Source organism: Corythoichthys intestinalis, chromosome 12, assembly GCF_030265065.1.
Source record: "Corythoichthys intestinalis isolate RoL2023-P3 chromosome 12, ASM3026506v1, whole genome shotgun sequence".
Classification (NCBI taxonomy): Eukaryota; Metazoa; Chordata; class Actinopteri; order Syngnathiformes; family Syngnathidae; genus Corythoichthys; species Corythoichthys intestinalis.
This window is the reverse complement of record NC_080406.1, coordinates 48,013,771-48,039,813: the sequence shown is the minus strand read 5'-3', so window position 1 is coordinate 48,039,813 and position 26,043 is coordinate 48,013,771. Positions and strand designations below refer to the sequence as shown.

Here is a 26,043-nt window from a genome sequence, read left to right as displayed (position 1 = left end):
GTGGCTGTTGCGCGCCTGGTGGGGCTCGCATGCGGCTGGATGTGATGGGGCGCACTCGGGTGGGGGGTCCTGGTGCCAGGATTGGCGATTGGGTCTACATACATACATCTAGCTGACGATAGCAGTAGTTAGTGTAGACGTTCAATGTTTCTTGTTGTTGTGTTTCTTTTCTTCTGTTCCCCCATAACCCCTTCCTGTTCGGTGCTTTGACATCATAAACAAGGTATGTTGAATGATCACAATGGGAGTATGTTAGACTCTCAATGTGAAACATGAAAACTGTTCAGACAATCCGGGCACTTAGACTTACCATTTTCCGTGTCAAACAGCTGAACAGGACAGGTTTATTAAAAAAAAAAAAAAAAAAAAAAAAAAAAATCAATTTCAAAGAATGATGACGTTGCAGGACAATAACCAATACAAAAAAAAAAAAAAAAAAAGCAGTATGTAATGAATATTGCATCTGTATGATACAAAACCCAAAAGTGTATAAAACCTTCAGTCATTCATTTTTTGTTTATGGATGAGTATATTTTTTAAACCAGGTTTAAGTATTTCTTATTGATCAACAGTCGTACGCCATTATGATGTCAAAAGTGTTTGTTGCAAATATAAAACATACAAATAAAATGTAACCAAAAGATTATCGATGTTTTCATGTTGCGAAATAATTACAAGTATTACGGTAAATTGCCAAAGTGGCGCGGTTATCACCAAAAATGAGCGTTGCCGTTGACGACTCACAGATTAGGAGTTGAACTGTAGCATCTTGAGTAAAGATCAAACAGCCTCTTTTATGCAAATTCGTCCACTTTGTTCTTTGTCAAATGGCCTGCGTCATTCAAGGCGCCGTTTATGACGAGTCGTGCGTGTGAAGCCGCAGCGCGCTTTTCTGTCCGGCTCCGTTATGCCGGAACCCTAGCGCCCCCTTTCGCCGAGGTGGGCGCTCTCGGTAACTAGGCGCAGATGGTCTACGGTGGTCTGGTGCTTCACCGCCGGGCGCCGACGCCGAACGGTCGCGCGTCCACCGGCCTTCGCCATCCGCCCCCTCATGGCGGCGTGAGCGAGGATGCGATTGCCCTGCTCCATCTTGTTGACGGTGTCCCTGTCCACGGCCGAGATCACTGCGGCGCTCTACCTGAGCTCCACTTACCATTCGGCGGGGGACCGGGTCTGGCAGATCCTCACCCTGCTCTTCTCGCTGGTACCGTCCATGCTGGTGCAGTTCGCCCTCATCTTCTTTCATCGAGACCTGGGCAGGGACAGGCCCTTCATCTTACTGCTGCACATGCTACAGCTCGGACCCATCGTCAGGTCGGTCGCTTCCATTACCATTGTTTGCTCGCTCCTGCCTGTCATTCAGGTCGATTTCATGTGGTGCTTGCCAAGCCCAGCTGATCTATACTCATTGATATGGACTCATGCGCATTTGTTTAAAGAGTGATATTGACTCTACAAGTTCCAAGAGAAGCAAGAATACTGTCATTTAAAATGTAAAAAAAAAAAAAAAAAAACTTTATAGGGTCGAGTTTAATTATTACATTAGATGTAGTTGAATTTTGTGTTCAATATGTTGAGCGAAAAATCCTTACAAAATGAATGTAATGTGTTTTCACTCGTTCACTGCCATTGACGGTGATAGACATCATATCCTCGTCAACTGGGAGAGTGATGTTAAACTGGCATTGACGGCGATGGACGTCCAATCCAATTTAACTGGGGTCTTGCAGCTAAGGACTACTTAAATATATATATATATGTGTGTGTGTGTATATATATATATATATATATATTTCTAAATCCCAAGTGGTACAATTTTCAAAATAAAAGGACTGTTTTTACTTATTTATATTTCTTTTAAATACACTACCATTCAAAAGTTTGGGGTCGCTTTGATCCAGACTTATGACGTAGTGTATCATGGGAAGTTTGGGATCAAAGGTAGTGTATATGCCCAACTAATCAAAATGAGTTAGACGTCTATCGCTGTTAATGGTAGCCAATGAGTTAAATGCAACATTGAACACATTTTATTACATAGTTTTAAATGCAAATATGACAGTAATTTGAAAAATGGTAACCTAGTTAAAACACATTTTATCAATAAAAAAAAAAAAAAAAAAAAAGATTTAGCATATTTTTGGAAATACAAATACTTTATCCTGAATAATTTGAACCAAATTATAACACATTTTAGTGGATAAATATTTTTTTAAAATAATAATCATTTTATTTCTTTTTTTAATCATTTAGTACGTTTAAATATGTGTATTTTCATGTTTTTTTTTCATATTTAAAATTCAAATATTAACTTTAAACAAATTATAACAAAACAACTATAGTAATATTCTTTTAAAAATACAATATTTAACATTTAATAGTATTTTAAAAAATACAACAATGACAATTACAATAAGTGAAAAAAATAATTTAGTTATAACAAAAATCCTTGAAGGTAAAGGATGAACATTTTGCATTTGATTCATTTGTAAAAGTGATGACATTTGTAAGTGTAGCACTTCTGTGCAATGGCTTAAGCCTCTTTATTCTTGACTGACCTGCTGCTGCATTTACATCACTTCCTGTACATCTGTTCACAAAATAAACTGTCATAAAAGCACTGTTTCTGGCCATTTGCCTATCAAACAGGATTGAGCTTAATCCTTGCCTGTGTAAAACCTCCCTTCCCTACACATGTCATATGTGCAGACTAAGCTTAAGTTTTCATGCACTTTTCCCATTTCAGTGTCTTGTTGTTTATTCACAACCAGAGGATCCCATCTCATCCTTCCTTTTCCTCCCCAAGTGTACACAAGTACATTGGAAAGTTTCCTCTGCGAAAAACACGTCTAAGAATAGCGCGTGACACCAATGGCCTCCTTATCTGCGCACAACATGAGTTGAGAGGGGAAGCGAGTGGCTCTATCCGCTTATCTAAGCCCCCCCCCCCCCCCCCCAAAAAAAGACAACAACTATACCTGGAATGCGTAAATGACTAAGTTGGAATTATTGTGTTCACGGTACTACAATTTTCAACACTATCGAATTAACCTTTTTAGTGTCAATGATGATGAGAGACATCCAATCATGTTGCTCTTTAAAACTGCTTTAAAACTCGTTAATTTTTTCATTCGTAGATGTCCAATCCATTTGAACATTCGTTCATTCGCTAACAACCCTCCCAATTCAAATGAATTGGACGTCATGTGCAGGTATACTGTATTGGCCCGAATATAAGACTGTGTTTTTTGCATTGAAATAAGACTGAAAAAGAGGTGGTCTAGACATTATACCCATTCACGACGCTAGATGGCGCCAGATATCATTGAAGCGATGTTCTGTCATGACAGATCTCAGTTACTCTCAAGTTTAACCAGTTTGCATTATTTTATTGCAATGTTTTTCCTTATTCATATTTGTTTCAAGACTACAGTTACAGTTTGACTTCACTTTGATGGTTAATGCAGTTATTGTAATTGTGTTGTTTTATCACAATAGATTGGTTTATTTACATTTCAAAAACCAGCAGCCATTCATTTACTAATGTGATTGCACTTTAGTTTACATATTTAAATGTTCAGATTAAGATTTGAATGAGGCAAAATAACATAACGCTTTTTCTCTAATATATATTGTTATAATCATTTGTTTCGGATGTACTGTAATTTTCTGTATAAAAATTAATTTCTTCAAAAAGTCTTTTTTTCAAACTTGAGGCTTGAAAAAGAGGGGGTCGTCTTATAATCAGGGCCGTCTTATATTCGGGCCAATACGGTATATATATATAGCAAGTAGCAGGTAAATTGCAGGTAATTGTGATCACACAATGCCAGCCATCCCAGTTCAAATGGATTCGACTTCTATCACTATATGGCAGTGAATGGGTTAATACAGTTAGAAAATGAATCAAAATGATATAATAGTTCAAACATTTGCTTTTGTTTTGTAAAGCAACCATACACTTACATACAGTGGTCGGAAAAAGTATCTGAACCTTTTGGAATTTCTCACGTCTGCATAAAATCACCATTAAATGTGATCTGATCTTTGTCAAAATTACACAGATGAAAAAACAGTGTCTGCTTTAAGTAATACCTCCCAAACATAGATAGGTTTTTATATTTTAATGAGGATAGTATGCAAACAATGACAGATGGGGGAAAATAAGTAAGAGAGCCATCACATTTAATATTTTGTGCCCCCCCTCCGGCAGCAATAACATCAACCAAACGCTTCCTGTAGCTGCAGATCAGTCTGGCACATCGATCAGGACTAATCTTGGCCCATTGTTCTCTACAAAACTGCTGGAGTCTGGAATTTGACATGGCCACTCCAGAACGTGACTTTTGTTCTTGTGAAACCATTCTGACGTTGATTTACTTCTGTGTTGTGGATGATTGTCTTATTGCAGCATCCATCCTCTTTTTAGCTTCAACTGTCTGACAGACGGCCTCAGGTTTTCCTGCAAAACATCCTGATAAACTTTTGAATTCATTCTTCCATTAATGATTGCAAGTTGTTCAGGCCCTGAGGAAGCAAAACTGCCCCAAATCATGATGCTCCCTCCACCATGCTTCGCGGCGGGGATGAGGTGTTGATGTTGGTGAGCTGTTTCTTTTTCCTCCACACATGACGTTGCGTGCTCCTCCCAAAAAAATCAACTTTGGTTTCATCAGTCCACAAAATATTTTGCCAAAACTTCTGTGGAGTGTCCAAGTACCTTTTTACGAACATTTTTTTCTAGACAGCAGTGGCTTCCTCCTTGGTGTCTTTCCATGAACACCATTTTTGGTAATAGTTTTACACATAGTTGATTCATGTACAGAGATGTTGGACTGTGCCAGTGATTTGTGTAAGTCTTTAGTAGACACTCTAGGGTTCTTTTTTTTTTTTTACCTCTCTGAGTATTCTGTGCTGAACTCTTGGCATCTTTGGTGGATGGCCACTCCTTGATAGAGAAGCAACAGTGCCAAACTCTCTCCATTTGTAGACAACTTCTCTGACTGTCGGTTGATGAACATCCAGAGTTTTAGAGATGGTTTTGTATCCTTTTCCAGCCTTATACAAATCAACAATCCTTGATCGCAGGTCTTCGGATAGCTCTTTTGACCTTGCCATGATGCACATCAGACAATGCTTCTCATCAAGACATTTCTTACCAGTTGTGTCTCTTATAGTGAGCAGGGCAGTTTTAAACCACTCATCAGTCACTGGGCACACACCTGACTTAAAATGTTTGGTAAAAATTGGTTTCAATTGCTCTTTAAAGAGCATACGACACCAGAAAAAAAGTCTTAAATGGCATTATTATGTGAATTAGAATCATATTTTGAGACGATTCGACCATATACAACAATTTAGCAAAGCGCAGATGACGAGAAATTAGTCTTTTAATCTGCCGGTTAGCCACACCTACAATTATAGGGCTTTAGCGTCCCCAACAGGTGGATGACGTCAGCGGTAGACTAGGCTCATCGGTTTTACTATTCAGCCCATTGAGGGGGAATTGTTCAGAACGAGGAAAACGAGACGAAGAGAGCTGCAAAAGGTCATTGTTTCAGTCTCTCTACTCCCAATATTTTTACAGGATATTCTTTTTATCCAAGTATTTTCCCCAATAGCTGTATAAATGGCTTGAGAAGGACCAGTCAGCCCGTCGAGGGGGAACTATTCACAATGAGGAAAACGCGACGAAGAGAGCGGCAAAATGTCATTGTTTCTGTCTCTTTACTTCAATATTTTTACAGGATATTCTTTTTATCCAAGTATTTTTCCCCAATAGCTATATAAATGGCTTGAGAAGGACCAGTCAGCCCGTCGAGGGGGAACTATTCACAATGAGGAAAACGAGACGAAGAGAGCGGCAAAATGTCATTGTTTCTGTCTCTTTACTTCAATATTTTTACAGGATATTCTTTTTACCCAAGTACTTTCCCCAATTGCTAAATAAATGGCATGGTCATGACAAATAACTTGTGCTAAATGGAATATAAAATAATAAAAATCCATTTATTCAAGACATGGCAAAATTACTCCATAATGGTCAAAACAGTCGACTTTACCTTTACTGTCACACCTGCCGAACGATATTTTATGACACCTAAATCGGACATATGTCATTTCCCTTCCCCGGCTTCGGAGAATGTAAACAGACCAGAAGGAGTGACAGCTAGCCGACATGCTAACCCGAACCGAGGGATGTTTCAAAGTCTTCGAAGTGGAAAATCACACATAACTATTCTGGATTATTTGACATGACGACCCGGTTGTCGAGTTTCTTTGCGGATCGGCAAACCGCCCGGCGGAGAGCAATTTACAGTTCGTTCCCTGGAGGAGGGTGGCTGGAATTGTTGTGTAGCTAACGTGCTAACAGCTAACTGCTAATGAGCGTGAGGATAGCTTTTTACATGCCTATCAATGATCAAACGTAAGTAGTCCTTTATTTAAAGGAATTTTATAGTGTTTACTTTGTAATCACTGTATTCGTATTTGACATAATACAAAACAAGATGTTTACTCACTTCCTTGTAAGTCCAATGGTCCCGCAGTAAATATCCACGGTGAATGGGAACCTTTTGAAACTCCAAAAAGGCGCATACGCCTCTCCCGCATACAGAATGATTTTTCTGCAGCCGTTTGGCTGGCGTGATGCAAAAAATAAAAGTATTAATCCGCAAAATCAGCTGAATCCTTCGTCCTCATACACAACAGTACACTGTAGCGTGAAGAGGACGTCTTCTACCGTACACGTCACAGCGCCCTCCTCCTCAATGCGAGACCGAAGCCGGAAGTCACTCATTTTCCTGGCGCGGGATTCAAAAAACTAAATAAATATAGCGATCGCTTCCACACACATCCAAGCGGTCCATATCATTCAGGAGCATAAAATACCGCGTGTATTATGAAATAAACATGCTTTTTCGTGTCACAAGCACTTTAAGTCTCCTTTGGCAGAGGGTTCACTTACTTAATCCCCCCCCCTGTCATTTTTTGCATGCTGTCCTCATTCAAATATGTAAACCTATAAATGTTTGTGTGGTTTTAGTTAAAGCAGACACTGTATTTTCATCTGTGTGATTTTAACAAAGATCAGATCACAGTCAATGGTGATTTTATGCAGAATAATGAAAAATTCCAAAATGTTCGGATACTTTTTCATACCACTGCAGTTACATAGGTAATATTAATAGTCCAACTTTTTTAATTTAACACACATTTCCAGCTAAAAAATGAAGCCCGGAGTCATACAATAGTAAATAACGTAATTTTCATGTTAGCCGATGAGACAACTCATGGAAAAAAATAATCTGTGATTAGTCGACTATCAAAATTATAATTGCCTCTGACGACAATGGATGCTCAATTTATTTTGACTGTTAGGGCTGGCAGCGATTCAAAATGGACTGGATGTTGATCACCGTAAATGGTTAAGTGCTTATTATAAGCCAACTGTCTGTCTTTTAAGGTCCTTGGCATAACTTTTTTTATTTTGGGCATGATATCAGTGGTGCTTTAACTTCTGCTCCAATGTCTGGCCCGCAACCAATTTGTTAGAGTAGCCTGCCGGCGGACTGTCTGTTTTGAAGCGCTCTTCAGAGACACAAGAGTTGGAGTTACGCAGCACTACCATATGCCAGTTCTTGTGGTTGCAGAACTGAAATGACCATTGGATTTGTTAATGTTATGGAAAATGGTTTGTCCTGGTCGGCACCCAGTTCAGGGTATACCCTGACTCCAACCCGTTGTTCGCTGGGATAGGCTCCGGCTCATGAACATTGAAAATAGTGTTCTATTTTGTAGAATGAACGAATACTGGTATGGTACTTTTGAAGAATATTTAGGGCAGGGGTGGGCAAACCGGTCCTCGAGGGCCGCAGTGGGTCCTGGTCTTTGTTCCAACTGATTCAGCACACACAGTATAACCAATGAGGTTTCAGTGGAAACAAGGAGCACCTGACTGCAATCAACTGATTGCACTTGTAAGAAACCAGATTGGTGAAAGGCTGTCCTCATGATGGGTATGAACAAAAACCCGCACCCACTGCGGCCCTTTGTGGAATTCATTGCCCACCCCTGATTTAGGGCATGGGTGTCCAAACCTGTCCTCAAGGGCCGCTGTGGGTCCTGGTTTTTGTTCCTACCAATCGAGCACAGTTTAACCAATGACGTTTGTGCTAAAACAAGCAGCACCTGACTGCAATCAACTGATTACACTTGTGAGACACCAGATTGGTGAAAAGATGTCGTCTTGTTGTGTAGGAATGAAATCCAGCACCCACTGGGGTCCTATGTGGAATAGTTTGGACACCACTGATTTAGGGTAACGCCTTCCCCCGCCTCTCCTCCTTTCTGACCAATGAGCTGACAGAACAATGACAATCCCGCTCAACTTATTGGTCGAGGAGGTACTGTAGTGTGCCATGAGGAGGACAGAAGACAACATAATAGTGTTGGAAATAAGAAGTTTGGGGGACTCCATCGCAAGTAAAAAGCATGTTCAAAATGATGAACATTTGTTTTCTCTCTCTTCTCTGCGTACTTTATTTTCACTATTTGCAATATATTTTGTGTTCTGTCAATTTTGTTTGCATTTCCACATTTGGAGTGATCATTTGCGAAACAGTGCTGAGGGGACTTTGAATACACCTAAATAGTTAAAAAAAAAAAAAAAAAAAACATGACTACCTCAGTCTTTATGTTTGCACGTTAGAAAGAAGTATTTAAAAAAAAGTCCAAAAACATAGAAGCACACACAAAAAAGGGCTCTGGACCTTAAGGGTTAAATTATACAATTTTAAATTTAGCTTGACAGATACTAATTTTATTCTAGTATTTTTTCACTCAAATATGTGCCAAATTAATTCACTTTTGAATAAAATTATTATATTACTTACACACCTTTCACATACAAAGATAAATAAATAAATATTTAAAGCGTGATGGTATCAGGCCAGCTAGCCCTACCAATGAGGTGTCCCTTATTTTTTTTTCAGAGAGTTGGCAACCCTATCCACACCAAAGCAGGTCACTTTAAAAAGCAAGTCAGAAACCAAGAAAAATAAATCCACTTGAACTTGACTTTTTATCTAGCATCAAACAGTCTTTTAAAATCCCCATAATGCTTGATGAATGCGGGCTAACAGCTCTAAGGGCTAGCCATAGAATAGCAGTTTGGTTGTAGCACTTTGTCGATGTTTTTTCGTTTGAAATCTGACTAAAGTAGTTTTTTTTGTAATGACACCAAGCATCAGACGGTGCCTCCGATGAGAATAGTGAAAAATGAACGCAACTAGCATGGTGCTAGCATAGCAGCTTGCTCAAACCTCACTGTGGATATCCGTTCTTTTAAAATTTGCCTTTACCTGTTCTTCTGTAATGGCACTATGCATCAGATGGACCCATCTTTGGAGATAATTGTGCCTTAAAAAAACTCAGCTGCCATAACAGCTTTAACGTAGAAAACTGAAAAAAAATCATCTAAGCATGAATCTTTAGTGACACCAAGGGTCTTCTCATAACAATGAATTGGCATGTGTGACCTATAAACAACTTGGCTTTACACAAATGTAGAAACAAAGTGTTGTGTTGAACAATGCATTCTGACCGCGTGTTTCTATACTCAACCTCATTGTTGTCGGATAATGTAATACTCGTGCGGAGGTAGAGACTAAACGCAACCCAAGTGGCAACACCATCATGAAGCCAAGTTAATGAATCAATGAAACAAGGAATCATGATGCTAGTTAATTTGTAAAATTCATAATTTAGCTGCTTTAAGTTACTAAACCACAGGACTCAGAGAGAGAAAACTAGCTATTTGTTGTCTGAAAAATACGTTATCTAACACGAAAACACTATTTTCTTTGGACTGTACAAAGTGATGTTCAACAACATTTTGTCGCTCTAAGGTGTTTGGAGGCATTCTGGACATACGGCAGTGCGGGCCGTGTGGAGGATCCCTATGTCAGCATCACCAGGAAGAAGCAGATGCCAGTACATGGCAGGCCTGAGATGGTGGAGCGCCAGGTTGGCCAGGCCGAAGGCAAGCTAGTTACGCACCGGGCAGCCTTCGCGCGTACCGCAGTCATGCAAGCGTTCCTGGGATCAGCACCGCAGCTGACCCTGCAGCTGTACATCTGCATGCTGCAGCGAGGCATATCGATCGGAAGAGGTGAGACTGCTTGGTTTCACTGCCATTAATAGACATCTGATCATTTTAGACTAGGAGGGGCTAGTAGCGAACAAACGAGTACTCCCAGTTAGAATGGATCGAAGGTCTATTACCGTCAATGGCAGTGGTTAAATATCCTGAAAGAGCATTCCTTCCTTGAAATACGAAATCATCATGTTTTTTTTAATCAAATAGTCAAATCGTCAATATTTTCAAGATTTTTTTTTTTTTTTCCAAACTTATTTTTGCTTTTTTTTTTTTTTTTTTTTTTTTTGAACTGGTAATTTTAAGGAATCTGCATTGAAAACTACAAGTAGTTTAGCTTTTTATCCACATCCAAAGTAATCTGGCCACTGGGAGGCAGCTTTGCATGGCAGAAAAGCACTGACCATAACATATGGCCGAAAACACTCAGGTGACTTGAAGTTCCGCTCTGAGACCCCCAATTTGGACAACTTTCAAAATTGTCCGATATGCATGTGTGATACATCACTGGAAAGCTTAAAATATCAATTTTCTGGGGTAAGAAAAATTTTGAACAGGAGGGCATTTAAAAAAAAAAAAAAAAAATCTGGAGGTGAGAGCACGTGAGAGCAGAATTAAAGACGCCATTACCATAAGCGGATTTTAAGGGGGGGGCAGACCCCCCCGGTGGCTGAAAGGTGTCATTGCCTGTAACTCTATATAAATTGTAAAGCAATAAAGCTGCAACAAAAATGAAATGGAACAAAAAATATATTTTCATAATGGGTCAAAATTATTTTTCGAAAAAAACGTGACTAGCAACGTAGACGGTCGTTTTCTCTGCATAAAATTTTCAAAAACAAAATTATTTTTCAAATGATTTTTTTATTTGATTGAAGCAACTTTTTTGGGGGATTGAATGATTTAGACACAAATGTCCTACCCATAATATGGCCCAAACACAAAAAGGATTTCTTCAATCAAAGGCAACTTTTTCAATGAAAAATTAAGTGTTCAAATGCAAATTTTTCAATCTCAAATATTTTTTAGCATTCAAAAACTTTTTTTGATTGGAAATTTTTTTTTTGATTGAAGTGATTTTTCTTTTTGAAAATATTTTTTTGAAGCAACTAATTTTTTGATTGAATTTTGACTGAATAATAAAGACAAAAATGTCCTTGCCAAAATGCGGCACAAATCACAAATCAACATTACTTCAATCAAAAAAGTTGCTTCAATCAAAAAAAATTACTTCAATCAAAAAACAAAAAAAAAAAGACAAAAAATCAAAGAAAAATAGCTTTCACATGCATTTTTTTTAGTTTCAAATTTATTTTTGCATTCAAACACATTTTTTTTTTTGATTGAAGCGACATTTTCTGGGGTTTGAAAATATATATTTTGATTGAAGCAACTTTTTTTTTGTTTTGTTTTTTAAGCAACATTTTTTTGGATTGAACAATAAAGACACAAATCTACCTCCATATGGCTCTGCCTAGGGGATACAATTTTTGACTGGGGTAACTAACTACATTGGCACAACACCGGCGGGCATACCATACTCAATGGATGACGATCTTGGTGGAAAAAGTATTGGCTAAGCAGTTTGATTTAGAATTCCCCTCAAGAATGATGGGAAACAAAAAAACACTCATTGTCAAGTTATTATTATAAATATTCTTGTAAGTTAATTTTAGTGCTGACACTGCGTTTCAGGGTCATGTTGCATGTTGTGTCCCCCCGCCCCAAAAGTCAAACTCCGCCTATGGCCATGACTTTAACGAGATATTATCGCATTATTCCCTTGTTTCGATCCTCCATGTACCATGTATAACTGAGTGTCAAGACACAGCTGTGATTGGCCACAGTTGGATTTTTGGGGGATTTTATTGGTGAAACATGGTAATATAACAAGGGTCGCGATGCAGAAATCAAGGAGTGGTCGAGGTATTGTTTTTCATATATTTACCCTTTTAAATGTTGTTTTTCAATTTTTCTTTGTTTGGATCGATTGTTTATCATCTAACATATCGGAAAAAATGCAATCGCAACAAAACAAAACAAAAATACAATTAGCGGTAAGTGATAGTTATGAGGTAGCTATCCGTGACATTTGTACAGTTTTTTTTCATTGTAACGTAATTTGTTTAAAAGTTTAAAATATGCGAGTGAATAATTAAAAAAAAAAAAAACGAAATATTAGACATCAATTAATGATTCTAAGCTAAAAATGACAGACATTTTGAATAATAAATATAATTACCTACGTTTTCTGGCTGGGTTGAAACAAAAGCGATTGTGCGACGTCTGTAAACAGGGGTTTCCAGGGTAAAACGGACAAATTTAAAATAGTTCGGGGGCTTAATGTGCCATGAATCTGCTAAGGCAGCATATAGACATATTGTTCTTTCAAACACAACAGTTTTTTTTGGCTTAAAATACAGCAGTTTATTTTAAGGAGGGTTGCAAGAGCAGAAACTGCTTTTTCAGTCTTGTATGTGTTTTCCGCCATATACTGGAAGAAGTCTTGCAAATGCCTTGTTCTAACTTGTTTAATTAAAGCGGAAGTTCAGAATTTTTGACACCAGGCTTAATCTTCGAGTCACCGAGGGTTTAATTAGTCGGTGGAGTTGATTTTAACAAATTTCGTGCAGTTTTTAATTTATTTGTTAGTTTCAGGGCTCCGGAGTGGCTAAACTAGCGCGAGTCAATGGGGCCAACTTAGCATGCCAATAAAAAAATGATACAGATCTACGAACAAGATCCAACATAGTCAAATAAATTCAAAATGCAGATTGTCATGTGCCAGCATATTCCATCATACACATGCATCACAAAGCATTCACAAAGACAGTTTACCACCATATTCCATCCCACTCATGCATCACAAAGCATACGTCACAAAGACAGTTTGCTCTTTAATGTGTCACAAAGAACAACTTAGAACAGTATATAAGGAACGAACACAGTTCTGTCATGTGCCAGCATATTCCATCATACACATGCATCACAAAGCATTCACAAAGACAGTTTACCATCTTATTCCATCTCACTCATGCATCACAAAGGATACGTCACAAAGACAGTTTGCTCTCTAATGTGTCACAAAGAACAACTTAGAACAGTATATAAGGCACGAACACATAGCATTCAGTGTCAGGTCGTCAGTTAGTCAGCATATTCTAGCATTGTCAACTGTCCATTACTGCTTAAACTGATTGTTTCCTTTGCCCGTCAACGTCAATAAAGTCCTGTCTGAGATACGCAACTGATTCCTCCATCTCGTACCTGACAGATTATTGTTCCAAAACACCCATGCGGCCAAAACAATTTTACAAAAAACAGCATTTCACTTCATCTCACTCTGCAGGACTATTTTAGATGCGTAATACTACCACAATAGAGAGGAGTGCTTCTGCCACTCGTGCTCACGCTGCATTCGATGAAGGTGGGAAGTAGGACTTATCCCGCTTGGAGGGTATAAGTTGCGACCTCAAAGCGTTCCAAGCAAATGTAAATAGCAAAGATGGCTGATCGCGACAAGTTGTTTTTTATCTTGGCCACCAAAAGACATTTTGACTTCCAGCAAGCCTGCCTTCTCGAAAGCGATCAAATAGTGGAGGTGTTCCAATGATGTTTTTGCAGATGGAGGTTGGAAACTCTGACTTCCTACCTCCCTCGAATGCAGCATCAGTCTGCTGAGTTAACTGACGGTAACAGTGTAAATGTGCATTTAGAGGCTGTGGAAACAGACAGAAGAAATAGGCGAAGGAAAGTTTACACAAATTCTGTATGAAGAACGAGGAACAATGTAGACTGGTTACTTGCTGCTGGCTACGACATAAAAAAGCAGCAGTGAAAAAAAAAAAAGATGTAATATCACTCTGCCCTGCTCTTCTGCAGAGCTTCTGGATTACAAATGTTGCTTTTCATACTGCAATTATTGACATGCAGTTGTAAGTTTTAATAACTTTATCGTGACGCACCGGTGCAGCCTTTGCGCGTACCTTTCTTCAACTCGAAGTTTACCCTAACAAGGTTCCCAGGGCCTTTGGAGGCGAAACAGCCCCACAGCATCACTGATCCACCCCCATACTTCACAGTGGGTATGAGGTGCTTTTCAGCATGCGCATCTTTCGTGGCACGCCAGACCCACTTAGAGTGTTTAGTTCCAAAAAGCTCAATCTTGGGCTCATCTGACCAAAGCACACGGTCCCAGTTGAAGCCTGGATGCTCTGAAATACCAGGACATTTTAAATCAAAACCTGTTGCCCTCTGTCTGAAAGCTGAAGATGGGTCCTCACTGGGTCTTTCAGCAAGACAATGACTCTAAACATATGGCCAAATCTACACAGAAATGGTTCACCAGACACAAAATCAAGCTCCTCCCATGGTCATCTCAGTCCCCAGACCTTGTTTTGTTGGCAAAAAGGGGCTGTACAAAGTATTAACACCAGGGGTGCTAATAATTGTGACACATTATTTGATGTTAAATAATTATTTCTTTATGTGGGATTTTTCCCCCACTGAATAAATGCACTTGTATTGAAGGTTGGATTTTTCTCTTTTTTTCCATTAAGGTCCCATATTATTTGAATTTAAAAAAATTATTAGAAGCTAAAAAACACATCTTAACCATGGGTGCCAATAAATATGGAGGGCACTGTATGTCGTGATTGACTGTGTCGAATGCGGCAATGAGATCCAAATGTAGCAGAACAGATGATTTGCCTACGTCATTTAAATAAAACATCCCCTCCAGGTATACTAAAGACATCTTATGTTGTAACTTAATTATTTTCGATTGGCAACTTGGAGGCAGCGGTGCTTGGCAGATAAGCATTGACAATAACATGGCGGAAAACACTCAGGTGACTTGAAGTTCCGCTCTGAGATCCCTAATTTGGCCAACTTTCAAAATTGTCCGATATGCATGTGTGATACATCATTGGAAAGCTTAAAATCTCAGTTTTCTGGGGGACAAAAAATTTTGAACAGGAGGGCATTTAAAAAAAAAAAAAGTTTCTTAAACAGCAAAACCCTATCTGGAGGTAAGAGCACGCGAGAGCAGAATTACAGATGCAATGACTTTAATGAGATATTATTGCGTACTCCATGTAGCATGTGTCACTGAGTGTCAAGTCACAGCTGTGAATGGCCACAGCTGGATTTTTGGGGGATTTTATGGGTGAAACATGCAGACATCAAGGAGTGGTCGAGATTTACTTTTTCATATATTTACCCTTTAATTTTTTTTTTTTCTTTGTTTGGATCGATTATCATCTAACATATCGGAGAAAATGCAACAGTAACAAAAAAAATACAATTAAACGATAGTTATGAGGTAGATATCCGAGACTTTTTTTACAGACGCCATTTTTTTAATTGTGACATAATGTTTAAAAGTTTAAAATATGTGAGTGAACAACTTTTTAAAGCTGTTTTTTTTTTTTTTTTTAATGAAAAAGGAGACATCAATTAATTATTCTAAGCTAAAAACGACAGACATTTGGAATAATAAATATAATTAATTATCTTCGTTTTATGGCTGGGTTGAAACAAAAGCGGTTGCGCGACGTCTGTAAATGGGGGTTTTCAGGGTAAAACTGACAAATTAAAAATACTTCGGGGGGCTTAATGCGCCATGAATCTGCTATGGCAGCATATAGACATATTGTTCTATCAAGCGCAACTGTTGTTTTGGCTTAAAATACAGCAGTTTCTTTGAAAGAGGAGTGCAAGAGCAGAAACTCCTTTTTCAGTTTTGTCTGTGTTTTCCGCCATGAAATAGTATTAGTACAAGTTAAAATGTTGATATAACTTGATAACTGGTTTTTCTGTTGCGTGTTGTTCTATTTCTTGTCTATGAGTGTCCTCGAGTCATTTGTCTGTGAATATTCAAACTACACTGCTACGTGATGCTAATTTTCAGTAACATGTCAATGATCTCTTCCACTCTATATTAGCATTTAGCTATTAGGTTTTGTTTTGAGCTCAAATGAAGGTAAAACCATAAATATGCCACGACTGAGCACCAAAATCCTCATCAAATGCCATTCCAGGCTAATGTCAATCTGTTTTTTGCTCAGGCACACTGATGGCCATCTCTTTGCTGTCCATTGTGTACGGCGCCCTCCGCTGCAACATCCTGGCCATCAAGATCAAATATGACGAGTACCAAGTGGTGATGAGCCCGCAGGCCTACCTGTGTATCTTCCTGTGGCGCACCTGCGAGATCGCCAGCCGCGTAGCGGTGCTGGTTCTCTTTAGTTCGGTGCTGAAAATCTGGGTCCTGCCCGTGGTTCTTGTCAACTTCCTGACTTTCTTCTTCTACCCGTGGATCCTGTTTTGGAGGAGCCACTCGCCCTTCCCGCAGCACATCGAGAAGACGCTGACCTACGTGGGCACCAGCGTTGTGTTGTGCATGTTGACTTTCCTGTACGCCGGCATCAATGTCTTTTGCTGGTCAGCCGTGCAGGTCAAGCTCAGTGACCCCGACTTGATCAACAAATCCCAGAACTGGTACCGCATGGTTGTGTACTACATGATGCGGTTCATCGAGAACGCCTCGCTGTTGCTGGCCTGGTACTTCTACAGGACTGACCTCTATGAGTTCATGTGGGCGCCGTTGCTCATTCTAGGGGTGCTTGGAGCTTACGTCGCCTGCATTTTCTTCATGCTGGTCTTCTACAAGAACTGCCACCCGTGTCGGCGACTCTTCGCCTCCAGCATCAGCCAGGACGTCGGCGACTGCTGCACACTTCTGTGCCTGTCGTGCTCGTCCAACAGCCCGTCCGATGTGCCGTCCGGGGATGCACGGCCCCGTTTATCAGTCGGGACATCGGAGGACGCGTGTTTGGATGTTCCCGAAAATCGAGGAGGCGGGGCTTGACTGTTTTAATTTAATGGCTGTCGCTGGATGGATTTGACATCTATTGCAGTCAATGATAGCAATGTTAACTTTTTCAGTGCCATTATCATTCTGCTGTGAATTTAAATTAATTCGTCAATGAATTAGTAGATGTCCACTCCATTTGAAATGGGAGTGTTGGCTGAGATTGAACAAATGTTGATTTGCTGCCAGCTCCCAGTTCAATTAGATTGGACGTTTATAGCCGTCAATGGCAGCCAGTAAGGTAAAGTCCTTAATATTTTCAATGTTTACACCTCATCACCTTTATTCCATTGGACATTTCATATGATCCTCACAATCCTTGTATTTCATTTGTTCAATACATTAAAAAATTAGCCAGCAACGGGAGGTGTTAGCATTTTTCGTTCACTCCGTTTGATTTTGAATCTGATTCTTACATTGAAACATTAAATATCAAATTACAGGCCATGATCAAATCCGCGTATCATTTCTTATCTCAAATTAAAACCAAAATTAATCAGAATCCGGTGTTGTTAAAATTTACTTTTCGATAACGCCACATTAGTTTACGATTTGGAATTTCAAATGGATTGAACGAATGATACACAAACTCGCGTGTTTTAAAACTTGCTTAACAAAATGCTTTTTTTACTCAAACTCACATATCAAATTCTTGACAGTTTTAAAACCAAAAAGCTAACCAAGTCACTCATGCATTTATGAATTTTCCAACACTCTTAATTTCAGTATAGAGAGTCCAATCTACCATTAACATGAAGGTACGGTAAATTGCAGTTTGAACCCAAAAGCCCAATACATTTTTTGTGTCTTTTTAAGTTTTTTGAATTTTTGAGTTCTGATTTTGCAGCGGATTTGCACGATACACAGCATGTATTTGTGAGGAGAAATGACATCTTCATTATATTTTGCACATTTATGCAGTAATACCCCCACTTTCCCCATAATTGACATGCAGATGTGTAATGTGTGCATGGAGTTAATTTTTTTTCGACTTTTCTGCAGTCACTGATTTCTGTTCAACTCGGCCGTGAAAGCTTTACAAAATGTGCTGCTGCTGTTATGATGTACAGATTTTGTCATTGTGCTTGACTGACCTCTAGTGGTCAAAGGTAAAATGAATACATTGGACTGAGATCCAAAAATAAAAAGATGATTAAATGAATAATCAAGTGTCAGTAAATGTTATCTTAGTAATTATTTTCAATATTTACACTACCGTTCAAAAGTTTGGGGTCACCCAGACAATTTTGTTTTCCTTCAAAAGTCACACTTTTGTTTTTCAAAAGAGTTGCAAAATGAATAGAAAATATAGTCAAGACATTGACAAGGTTAGAAAAAAGGATTTTTATTTGAAAAAATATTTTTCTCCTTCAAACTTTGCTTTTATCAAAGAATGCTCCCTTTGCAGCAATTACAGCTTTGCAGACCAATTGACATTTTAGCTGTTAATTTGTTGAGGTAATCTGGAGAAACTTCACGCTTCCAGAAGCACCTCCAACAAGTTGGATTGGCTTGATGGGCACTTCTTGCGTACCGTACGGTCAAGCTGCTCCCACAATAGCTCAATGGGTTTGAGATCTGTTGACTGTGTTGGCTACTCCATTACAGATAGAATACCAGCTGCCTGCTTCTTCTCCTAAATAGTTCTAGCATAATTTGGTGGTGGTTTTTGGGTCACCGTCATGTTGTAGGATGAAATTGACTCCAATCAAGCGTTGTCCACAGGGTATGGCATGGCGTTGCAAAATGGAGTGATTCCTTATTTAAAATCTCATTGACCTTGTACAAATCTCCCACTTTACCAGCACCAAAGCAACCCCAAACCATCACATTACCATCACCATGGTTGACAGATGACATCAGGCACTCTTCCAGCGTATTTTCAGTTGTTCTGCATCTCACAAATGTTCTCTCTGATCCAAAGTCCAAACACCTCAAACTACGATTCGTCTGTCCACAACACTTTTTTCCAATCTTCCTCTGTCCAATGTCTGTGTTCTTTTGCCCATATGAATCTTTTCCTTTTATTATCCAGTCTGCGATAAAGCTTTTTCCTTTGCCACGCTGCCCTGAAAGCCAGCATCCCGGAGTCGTCTCTTCACTGTCGACATCGACACTGGCGTTTTACGGGTACTATTTAATGAAGCTGCTAGATAAGGACCTGCGAGGCATCTACAGTGCCTTGCAAAAGTATTCGGCCCCCTTTAATCTTGCAACCTTTCGCCACATTTCAGGCTTCAAACATAATTTTTTTGTCAAGAATCAACAAGTGGGACAATCGTGAAGTGGAACAACATTTATTGGATAATTTAAACTTTTTTAACAAATAAAAAACTGAAAAGTGGGGCGTGCAATATTATTCGGCCCCTTTACTTTCAGTGCAGCAAACTCACTCCAGAAGTAAAGTGAGGATCTCTGAATGATCCAATGTTGTCCTAAATGACCGATGATGATAAATAGAATCCACCTGTGTGCAATCAAGTCTCCGTATAAATGCACCTGCTCTGTGATAGTCTCAGGGTTCTGTTTAAAGTGCAAAGCATTATGAAAACCAAGGAACACACCAGGCAGGTCCGAGATACTGTTGTGGAGAAGTTTAAAGCCGGATTTGGATACAAAAAGATTACCCAAGCTTTCAACATGTCAAGGAGCACTGTGCAAGCCATCATATTGAAATGGAAGGAGCATCAGACCACTGCAAATCTACCAAGACCCGGCCGTCCTTCCAAACTTTCTTCTCAAACAAGGAGGAAACTGATCAGAGATGCAGCCAAGAGGCCCATGATCACTCTGGATGAACTGCAGAGATCTACAGCTGAGGTGGGAGAGTCTGTCCATAGGACAACAATCAGTCGTACACTGCACAAATCTGGCCTTTATGGAAGAGTGGCAAGAAGAAAGCCATTTCTCAAAGATATCCATAAAAAGTCTCGTTTAAAGTTTGCCACAAGCCACTTGGGAGACACACCAAACATGTGGAAGAAGGTGCTCTGGTCAGATGAAACCAAAATGGAACTTTTTGGCCACAATGCAAAACGATATGTTTGGCGTAAAAGCAACACAGCTCATCACCCTGAACATACCATCCCCACTGTCAAACATGGTGGTGGCAGCATCATGGTTTGGGCCTGCTTTTCTTCAGCAGGGACAGGGAAGATGAATGCAGCCAAATACAGGAACATTCTGGAAGAAAACCTGTTGGTATCTGCACAAGACCTGAGACTGGGACGGAGATTTATCTTCCAACAGGACAATGATCCAAAACATAAAGCCAAATCTACAATGGAATGGTTAAAAAATAAACGTATCCAGGTGTTAGAATGGCCAAGTCAAAGTCCAGACCTGAATCCAATCGAGAATCTGTGGAAAGAGCTATAGACTGCTGTTCACAAACACTCTCCATCCAACCTCACTGAGCTCGAGCTGTTTTGCAAGGAAGAATGGGCAAGAATGTCAGTCTCTCGATGTGCAAAACTGATAGAAACATACCCCAAGCGACTTGCAGCTGTAATTGGAGCAAAAGGTGGCGCTACAAAGTATTAACGCAAGGGGGCCGAATAATATTGCACGCCCCACTTTTCAGTTTTTTATGTGTTAAAAAAGTTTAAATTATCCAATAAATTTTGTTTTGTTGTTCACTTGTTGTTGATTCTTAACAAAAAATTAAAATTTTATATCTTTATGTTTGAAGCCTGAAATGTGGCGAAAGGTTGCAAGGTTCAAGGGGGCCGAATACTTTTGCAAGGCACTGTATTTCTCAAACTAGAGACTCTTATGTACTTGTCTTCTTGCTCGGTTGTGCAGCGGGGCCTCCTGCTTCTCTTTCTACTCTGGTTAGATCTTGTTTGTGCTGCTCTCTGAAGGGAGTGGTACACAGCGTTATAGGAAATCTTCCGTTTCTTGGTAATTTTTCTTATGGAAAAGCCTTCATGTCTAAGAACAGGTTGTCAAGTTTCACGTGAAAGTTGTCTTTTTCTGGCAATTTTAAGAGTTTAATCACACCCACAAAGGTGATGCTCCAGATACCCAACTAGCTCAAAGGAAGATTAGTTTTATAACTTCTCTAACCACCTAAACTGATATGAGCTATGCCAACATAATTGCACAAGGTTTTCTAATCATCTATTATCCTTCTAAGGCAACTAGCAAGCACAATGTACCATTAAAAAACTGGAGTGATGTTTTGCTGAAAATGGGCATCTTTGCAAAACGACGTAGATATTGCATTAAAACCGGACGTTTCCAGCTAGAAGTCATTTATCACATTAATAATGTATAGAGTGTTTTTCCGATTAGTTTAATGTTATTTCCATTGAAAAAACTGCTTTTCTTTCAGAAGGAGGAAATTTCTAAGTGACCCCAAACTTTTGAACGGTAGTGTTCATATTTTTCATATTTTAATTTTGACTTTAATATTTTTTTAGAGAAATGTGTGGGAGTGAATAAAAATTGAAAAGTTGAAAGGATACAAAATATAATCAAGACCGAAATATAAAAATCTATGCATACTGTGAGGAGCAGGGGTATTTGCACCCCTTGTGATTTTGCAAGTTCACCCAGTTAGAAAATAGGTAGAGGTCTGAAACTTCAATTATAGATGCATTTCTGCTTAAAGATATAATCTTATGAAAAAGAAATCCGGAACTCACATTGTATGATTTTTCAATAGTTTATTTGTAAAATATACTGGGGTTCACAATGGAAACAGGGATTTTGGTCCATTCCTCCTCACAAATCTCTAGATCTGTCAGGTTTTGGGGTTGTCATTGAGAAACATGAAGTTTCATCTCCATCCAAAGATTTTCTAGACCTAATCTAAAAAAAAATAATCCAGAACTCACATTGTATGATTTTTAAAAATAATTTATTTGTAATTTACTGGCGTTCATAAGTATTTGTACCCCTGAGAATCAGAAATAATGACTCAGAGTTGTCAGTCTACCTTGAAAAAAGGTCTTGCCTTTACCCTACGAATAACCACTCATCCACCGCTCCTTTGAGTTCATTACTGCCACCTGTGCACCCCACAGTCAGTCATTATCCAATTGCTACAATGGGCAAGACCAGAGAGCTTTCAAAAGACACCAGAGAAAAAATTTGGTTGAGCTCCACAAAGATGGAAAAGGCTATGGGACAATTGGAAAGCAGCTTGGTGAGAATAAATCAACAATTGCAGCAATTGTTAGAAAATGAAAAAGGATAAACATGACTCATAATCTACCTCAGACTGGGGCTCCATGTAAAAAATGTCTTCGTGGGGCATCACTCATGATGAGAAAAGTTAGGGCTTAGCCTAGAACTACAGTGGGGCAAATAAGTATTTAGTCAACCACTAATTGTGCAAGTTCTCCCACTGGAAAATATTGGAGAGGCCTGCAATTGTCAACATGGGTAAACCTCGACCATGAGAAACAGAATGTGGAAAAAAAACAACCTGAAAATCACATTGTTTGATTTTTGTTTGATTTTTAAAGAATTTATTTGCAAATCATGGTCGAAAATAAGTATTTGGTCAATACCAAAAGTTCATCTTTATACTTTGTTATGTACCCCTTGTTGGCAATAACGGAGGCCAAACGTTTTCTGTAACTCTTCACAAGCTTTTCACACATTGTTGCTGGTATTTTGGCCCATTCCTCCATGCAGATCTCCTCTAGAGCAGTGATGTTTTGGGGCTGTCGTTGGGCAACACGGACTTTCAACTCCGTCCACAGATTTTCTATGGGGTTGAGATCTGGAGACTGGCTAGGCCACTCCAGGACCTTGAAATGCTTCTTACGAAGCCACTCCTTTGTTGCCCTGGCTGTGTGTTTGGGATCATTGTCATGCTCAAAGACCCAGCCACGTCTCATTTTCAATGCCCTTGCTGATGGAAGGAGATTTTCACTCAAAATCTCTCGATACGTGGCCCCATTCATTTTCCTTTACACAGATCAGTTGTCCTGGTCCCTTTGCAGAAAAACAGCCCCAAAGCATGATGTCTCCACCCCCATGCTTCACAGTGGGTATGGTGTTCTTCGGATGCAATTCAGTATTCTTTTTCCTCCAAACACGAGAACCTGTGTTTCTACCAAAAAGTTCTATTTTGGTTTCATCTGACCATAACACATTCTCCAATTCCTCTTCTGGATCATCCAAATGCTCTCGAGCGAACCGCAGACGGGCCTGGACGTGTACTTTCTTCAGCAGGGGGACATGTCTGGCAGTGCAGGATTGGAGTCGCTGGCTGCGCATTGTGTTACTGATAGTAGGCTTTGTTACTGTGGTCCCAGCTCTCTGTAGGTCATTCACTAGGTCCCCCCGTGTGGTTCTGGGATTTTTGCTCACCGTTCTTGTGATCATTTTGACGCCACGGAGTGAGATCTTGCATGGAGCCCCAGATCGAGGGAGATTATCCGTGGTCTTGTATGTCTTCCATTTTCTAACAATTGCTCCCACAGTTGATTTCTTTACACCAAGCGTTTTACCTAGTGCAGATTCAGTCTTCCCAGCCTGGTGCAGGTCTACAATTTTGTCTGTGGTGTCCTTCGACAGCTCTTTGGTCTTGGCCATAGTGGAGTTTGGAGTGTGACTGACTGAGTTGTGGACAGGTGTCTTTTATACCGATAATGAGTTAAAACAGGTGCCATCAATACAGGTAACGAGTGGAGCCTCATTAGACCTCGTTAGAAGATGTTAGACCTCTTTGACAGCCAGAAATCTTGCTTGTTTGTAGGTGACCAAATACTTATTTTCCACTCTAATTTGGAAATAAATTATTTTATAAAATCAGAGAATGTGATTTTCAGTTTTTTTTTTCACATTCTGTCTCTCATGGTTGAGGTTTACCCATGTTGACAATTACAGGCCTCTCTAATATTTTCTAGTGGGAGAACTTGCACAATTGGTGGTTGACTAAATACTTTTTTGCCCCACTGTACACAGTAGGAGCTGGTCAATGACCCGAAGAGAGCTGGATGCACAGTTTCAGAGGCTACTATCAGAGGAACACTACAGTGCAATGGTTTAAAATCATGCATTGCCCAGAAGGTTCCCATGTTAAAGCCAGTACATGTGAAAGCCCGCCTGAAGTTTGCCAGGGACCATCTGAATGATGCAGAGGGGTCATGGAAAAAAACCATGTGGTCAGATGAGACCGAAGTGGAACTTTTTGGTGCAAACATTACTCGTTGTGTGTTGAGGAAAAAGAAGGATGAGTACAATCCCAAAAACACCATCCCCACTGTGAAGTATGGGGATGGAAACCTCATGCTTTGGGGCTGCTTTTCGGCAAAGGGGACAGGACGACTCTACTGTATAAAGCAGAGGATGAACGGTGAAATGTATCGTCAGACTTGAAGATCAGTCGTGGCTGGATCTTCTAACATGACAATGATCCGAAGAGCATAGCCAAGTTGACCAAGGAATGGCTGTGTAAAAAGCATATCAAGGTTCTGTAGTGGCCTAGCCAGTCTCCAGACCTCAATCCAATAGAAAATCTTTGGATGGAGATGAAACTTCATGTTTCTCAATGACAGCCCCAAAACCTGACAGATCTAGAGATTTGTGAGGCGGAATGGGCCAAAATCCCTGTTTCCATTATGAACCCCATTAAATTTTACAAATAAACTATTGAAAAATCATTCATTGTGAGTGCCGGATTTTCCCCCCCCATTCTTTTTTGATGTATTTTTTTTTAGATTATATCTCTATAAGTGGAAATGCATCTATGATTGAAATTTCAGACCTCTACCTATTTTCTTAGTGTGTGAACTTGCAAAATCACAAGGGGTGCAAATATCTCTGCTCCTCACTTTAAATATTGAAATAGTTTCAAATGAAAATTTAAACAAATATTTAAGTCACTAAAATGAATACTGAAATACCATTTCATGAAAAAAAACATGTATTTAGAATGTTGGCACTCCTGGCGCAACAAAACCTTCAGGCGATAAAGCAGCAAATAGACACTGTGTTCTAACATTTGCTGCCAAGCCTATCAGTTCAAATGAATTGGTCATCTATCACTGTCAATGGCAACCAATTAACAATTTGAATGTCTTTTTTTCCCTTTATAATCACAAAAACTTCACAAGACAAGCCAGTTTCCAACATGTTTTAAATATCTATTGTGACACAAAAACAGTTACATTGAAAACGTCTCCTTGAACATATTTGGACCAAACAACGTATAAGTAATAAGAAAAAAATACTGTTTATATTGAAATAGTCAGAACAAGCATACTTGGGAATGCAACAAGGAAGATGTCACGATACTATGTGGTTTGACGTTATATGGTGATGGCAAACACGCTGACCACGCAGTCCATGGTGTGGTTGTACTATCGGACTGTGCAGCTTCCTGAAAGACATGTTTTAGAAAAGTTGAAAATCTTCAAACATTGTTTTTAGACACTACGAAAATTAAAATGGAAATATAAAAGATATTTACAGAAACTATATATATTTACAGTGTATCACAAAAGTGAGTACAACCCTCGCATTTCTGCAAATATTTGAGTGTATCTTTTCATGGGATAACAATGACAAAATTATATAATAGACTTAATTTATTTTCGCCTCAAAATAACTCAACTCAAAATATAGCCATTAATATCTAAATCCCTGGCAACAAAAGTGAGTACACCCCTTAGAAAAAACGTACATCCCTAAATGTCCAAATTGAGTACTGCTTGTCATTTTCCCTCCAAAGGTCATGTGACTCGTTACAGGCGTGCTGTCAGCATTGCTGCAGAGATTGAAGAGGTGTTGGGACAGACTGCTAGTGCTCAGACCGTACGCCGCACTCTACATCAAATTGGTGTGCATGGCTGTAACCCCAGGAGGAAGCTTCTTCTGAAGACGGTACACAAGAAAGCCCACAAACAGTTTGCTGAAGACACGTCAACAAAGCACATGGATTACTGGAACCATGTCCTATGGTCTGATGAGACAGCAGGCATTTTTGAAATTTTTAAAAAGGCCTCTCCAACTAGGTTTTTTCAATGTAGAGTGATGAAATTCGGGCAGTCGA

At 39.4% G+C, this 26,043-nt stretch overlaps 1 protein-coding gene across 1 annotated transcript; it reads left to right on the top strand.

Moving 5' to 3' along the window:
* The first annotated feature begins 491 nt into the window (after positions 1-491).
* xk (X-linked Kx blood group (McLeod syndrome)) lies at positions 492-18,222 on the top strand. Its single transcript, XM_057852277.1, has 3 exons — positions 492-1,314; positions 9,909-10,171; positions 16,225-18,222. Exons 1-3 carry the CDS (start codon positions 1,070-1,072, stop codon positions 17,025-17,027), a joined length of 1,311 nt encoding a protein of 436 aa, XP_057708260.1. The 5' UTR covers positions 492-1,069; the 3' UTR covers positions 17,028-18,222.
* Positions 18,223-26,043: the final 7,821 nt, after the last annotated feature.

What these genes read in the sequence shown, in the direction of transcription:
- xk (XM_057852277.1), top strand. Translation starts at nt 1,070, where the DNA reads ATGCGATTGCCCTGCTCCATCTTGTTGACGGTGTCCCTGTCCACGGCC. An exon ending in CAGCTCGGACCCATCGTCAG is followed by an intron (nt 1,315 to 9,908) that starts GTCGGTCGCTTC and finishes TGTCGCTCTAAG; the next exon opens with GTGTTTGGAGGCATTCTGGA. An exon ending in AGGCATATCGATCGGAAGAG is followed by an intron (nt 10,172 to 16,224) that starts GTGAGACTGCTT and finishes TTTTTTGCTCAG; the next exon opens with GCACACTGATGGCCATCTCT.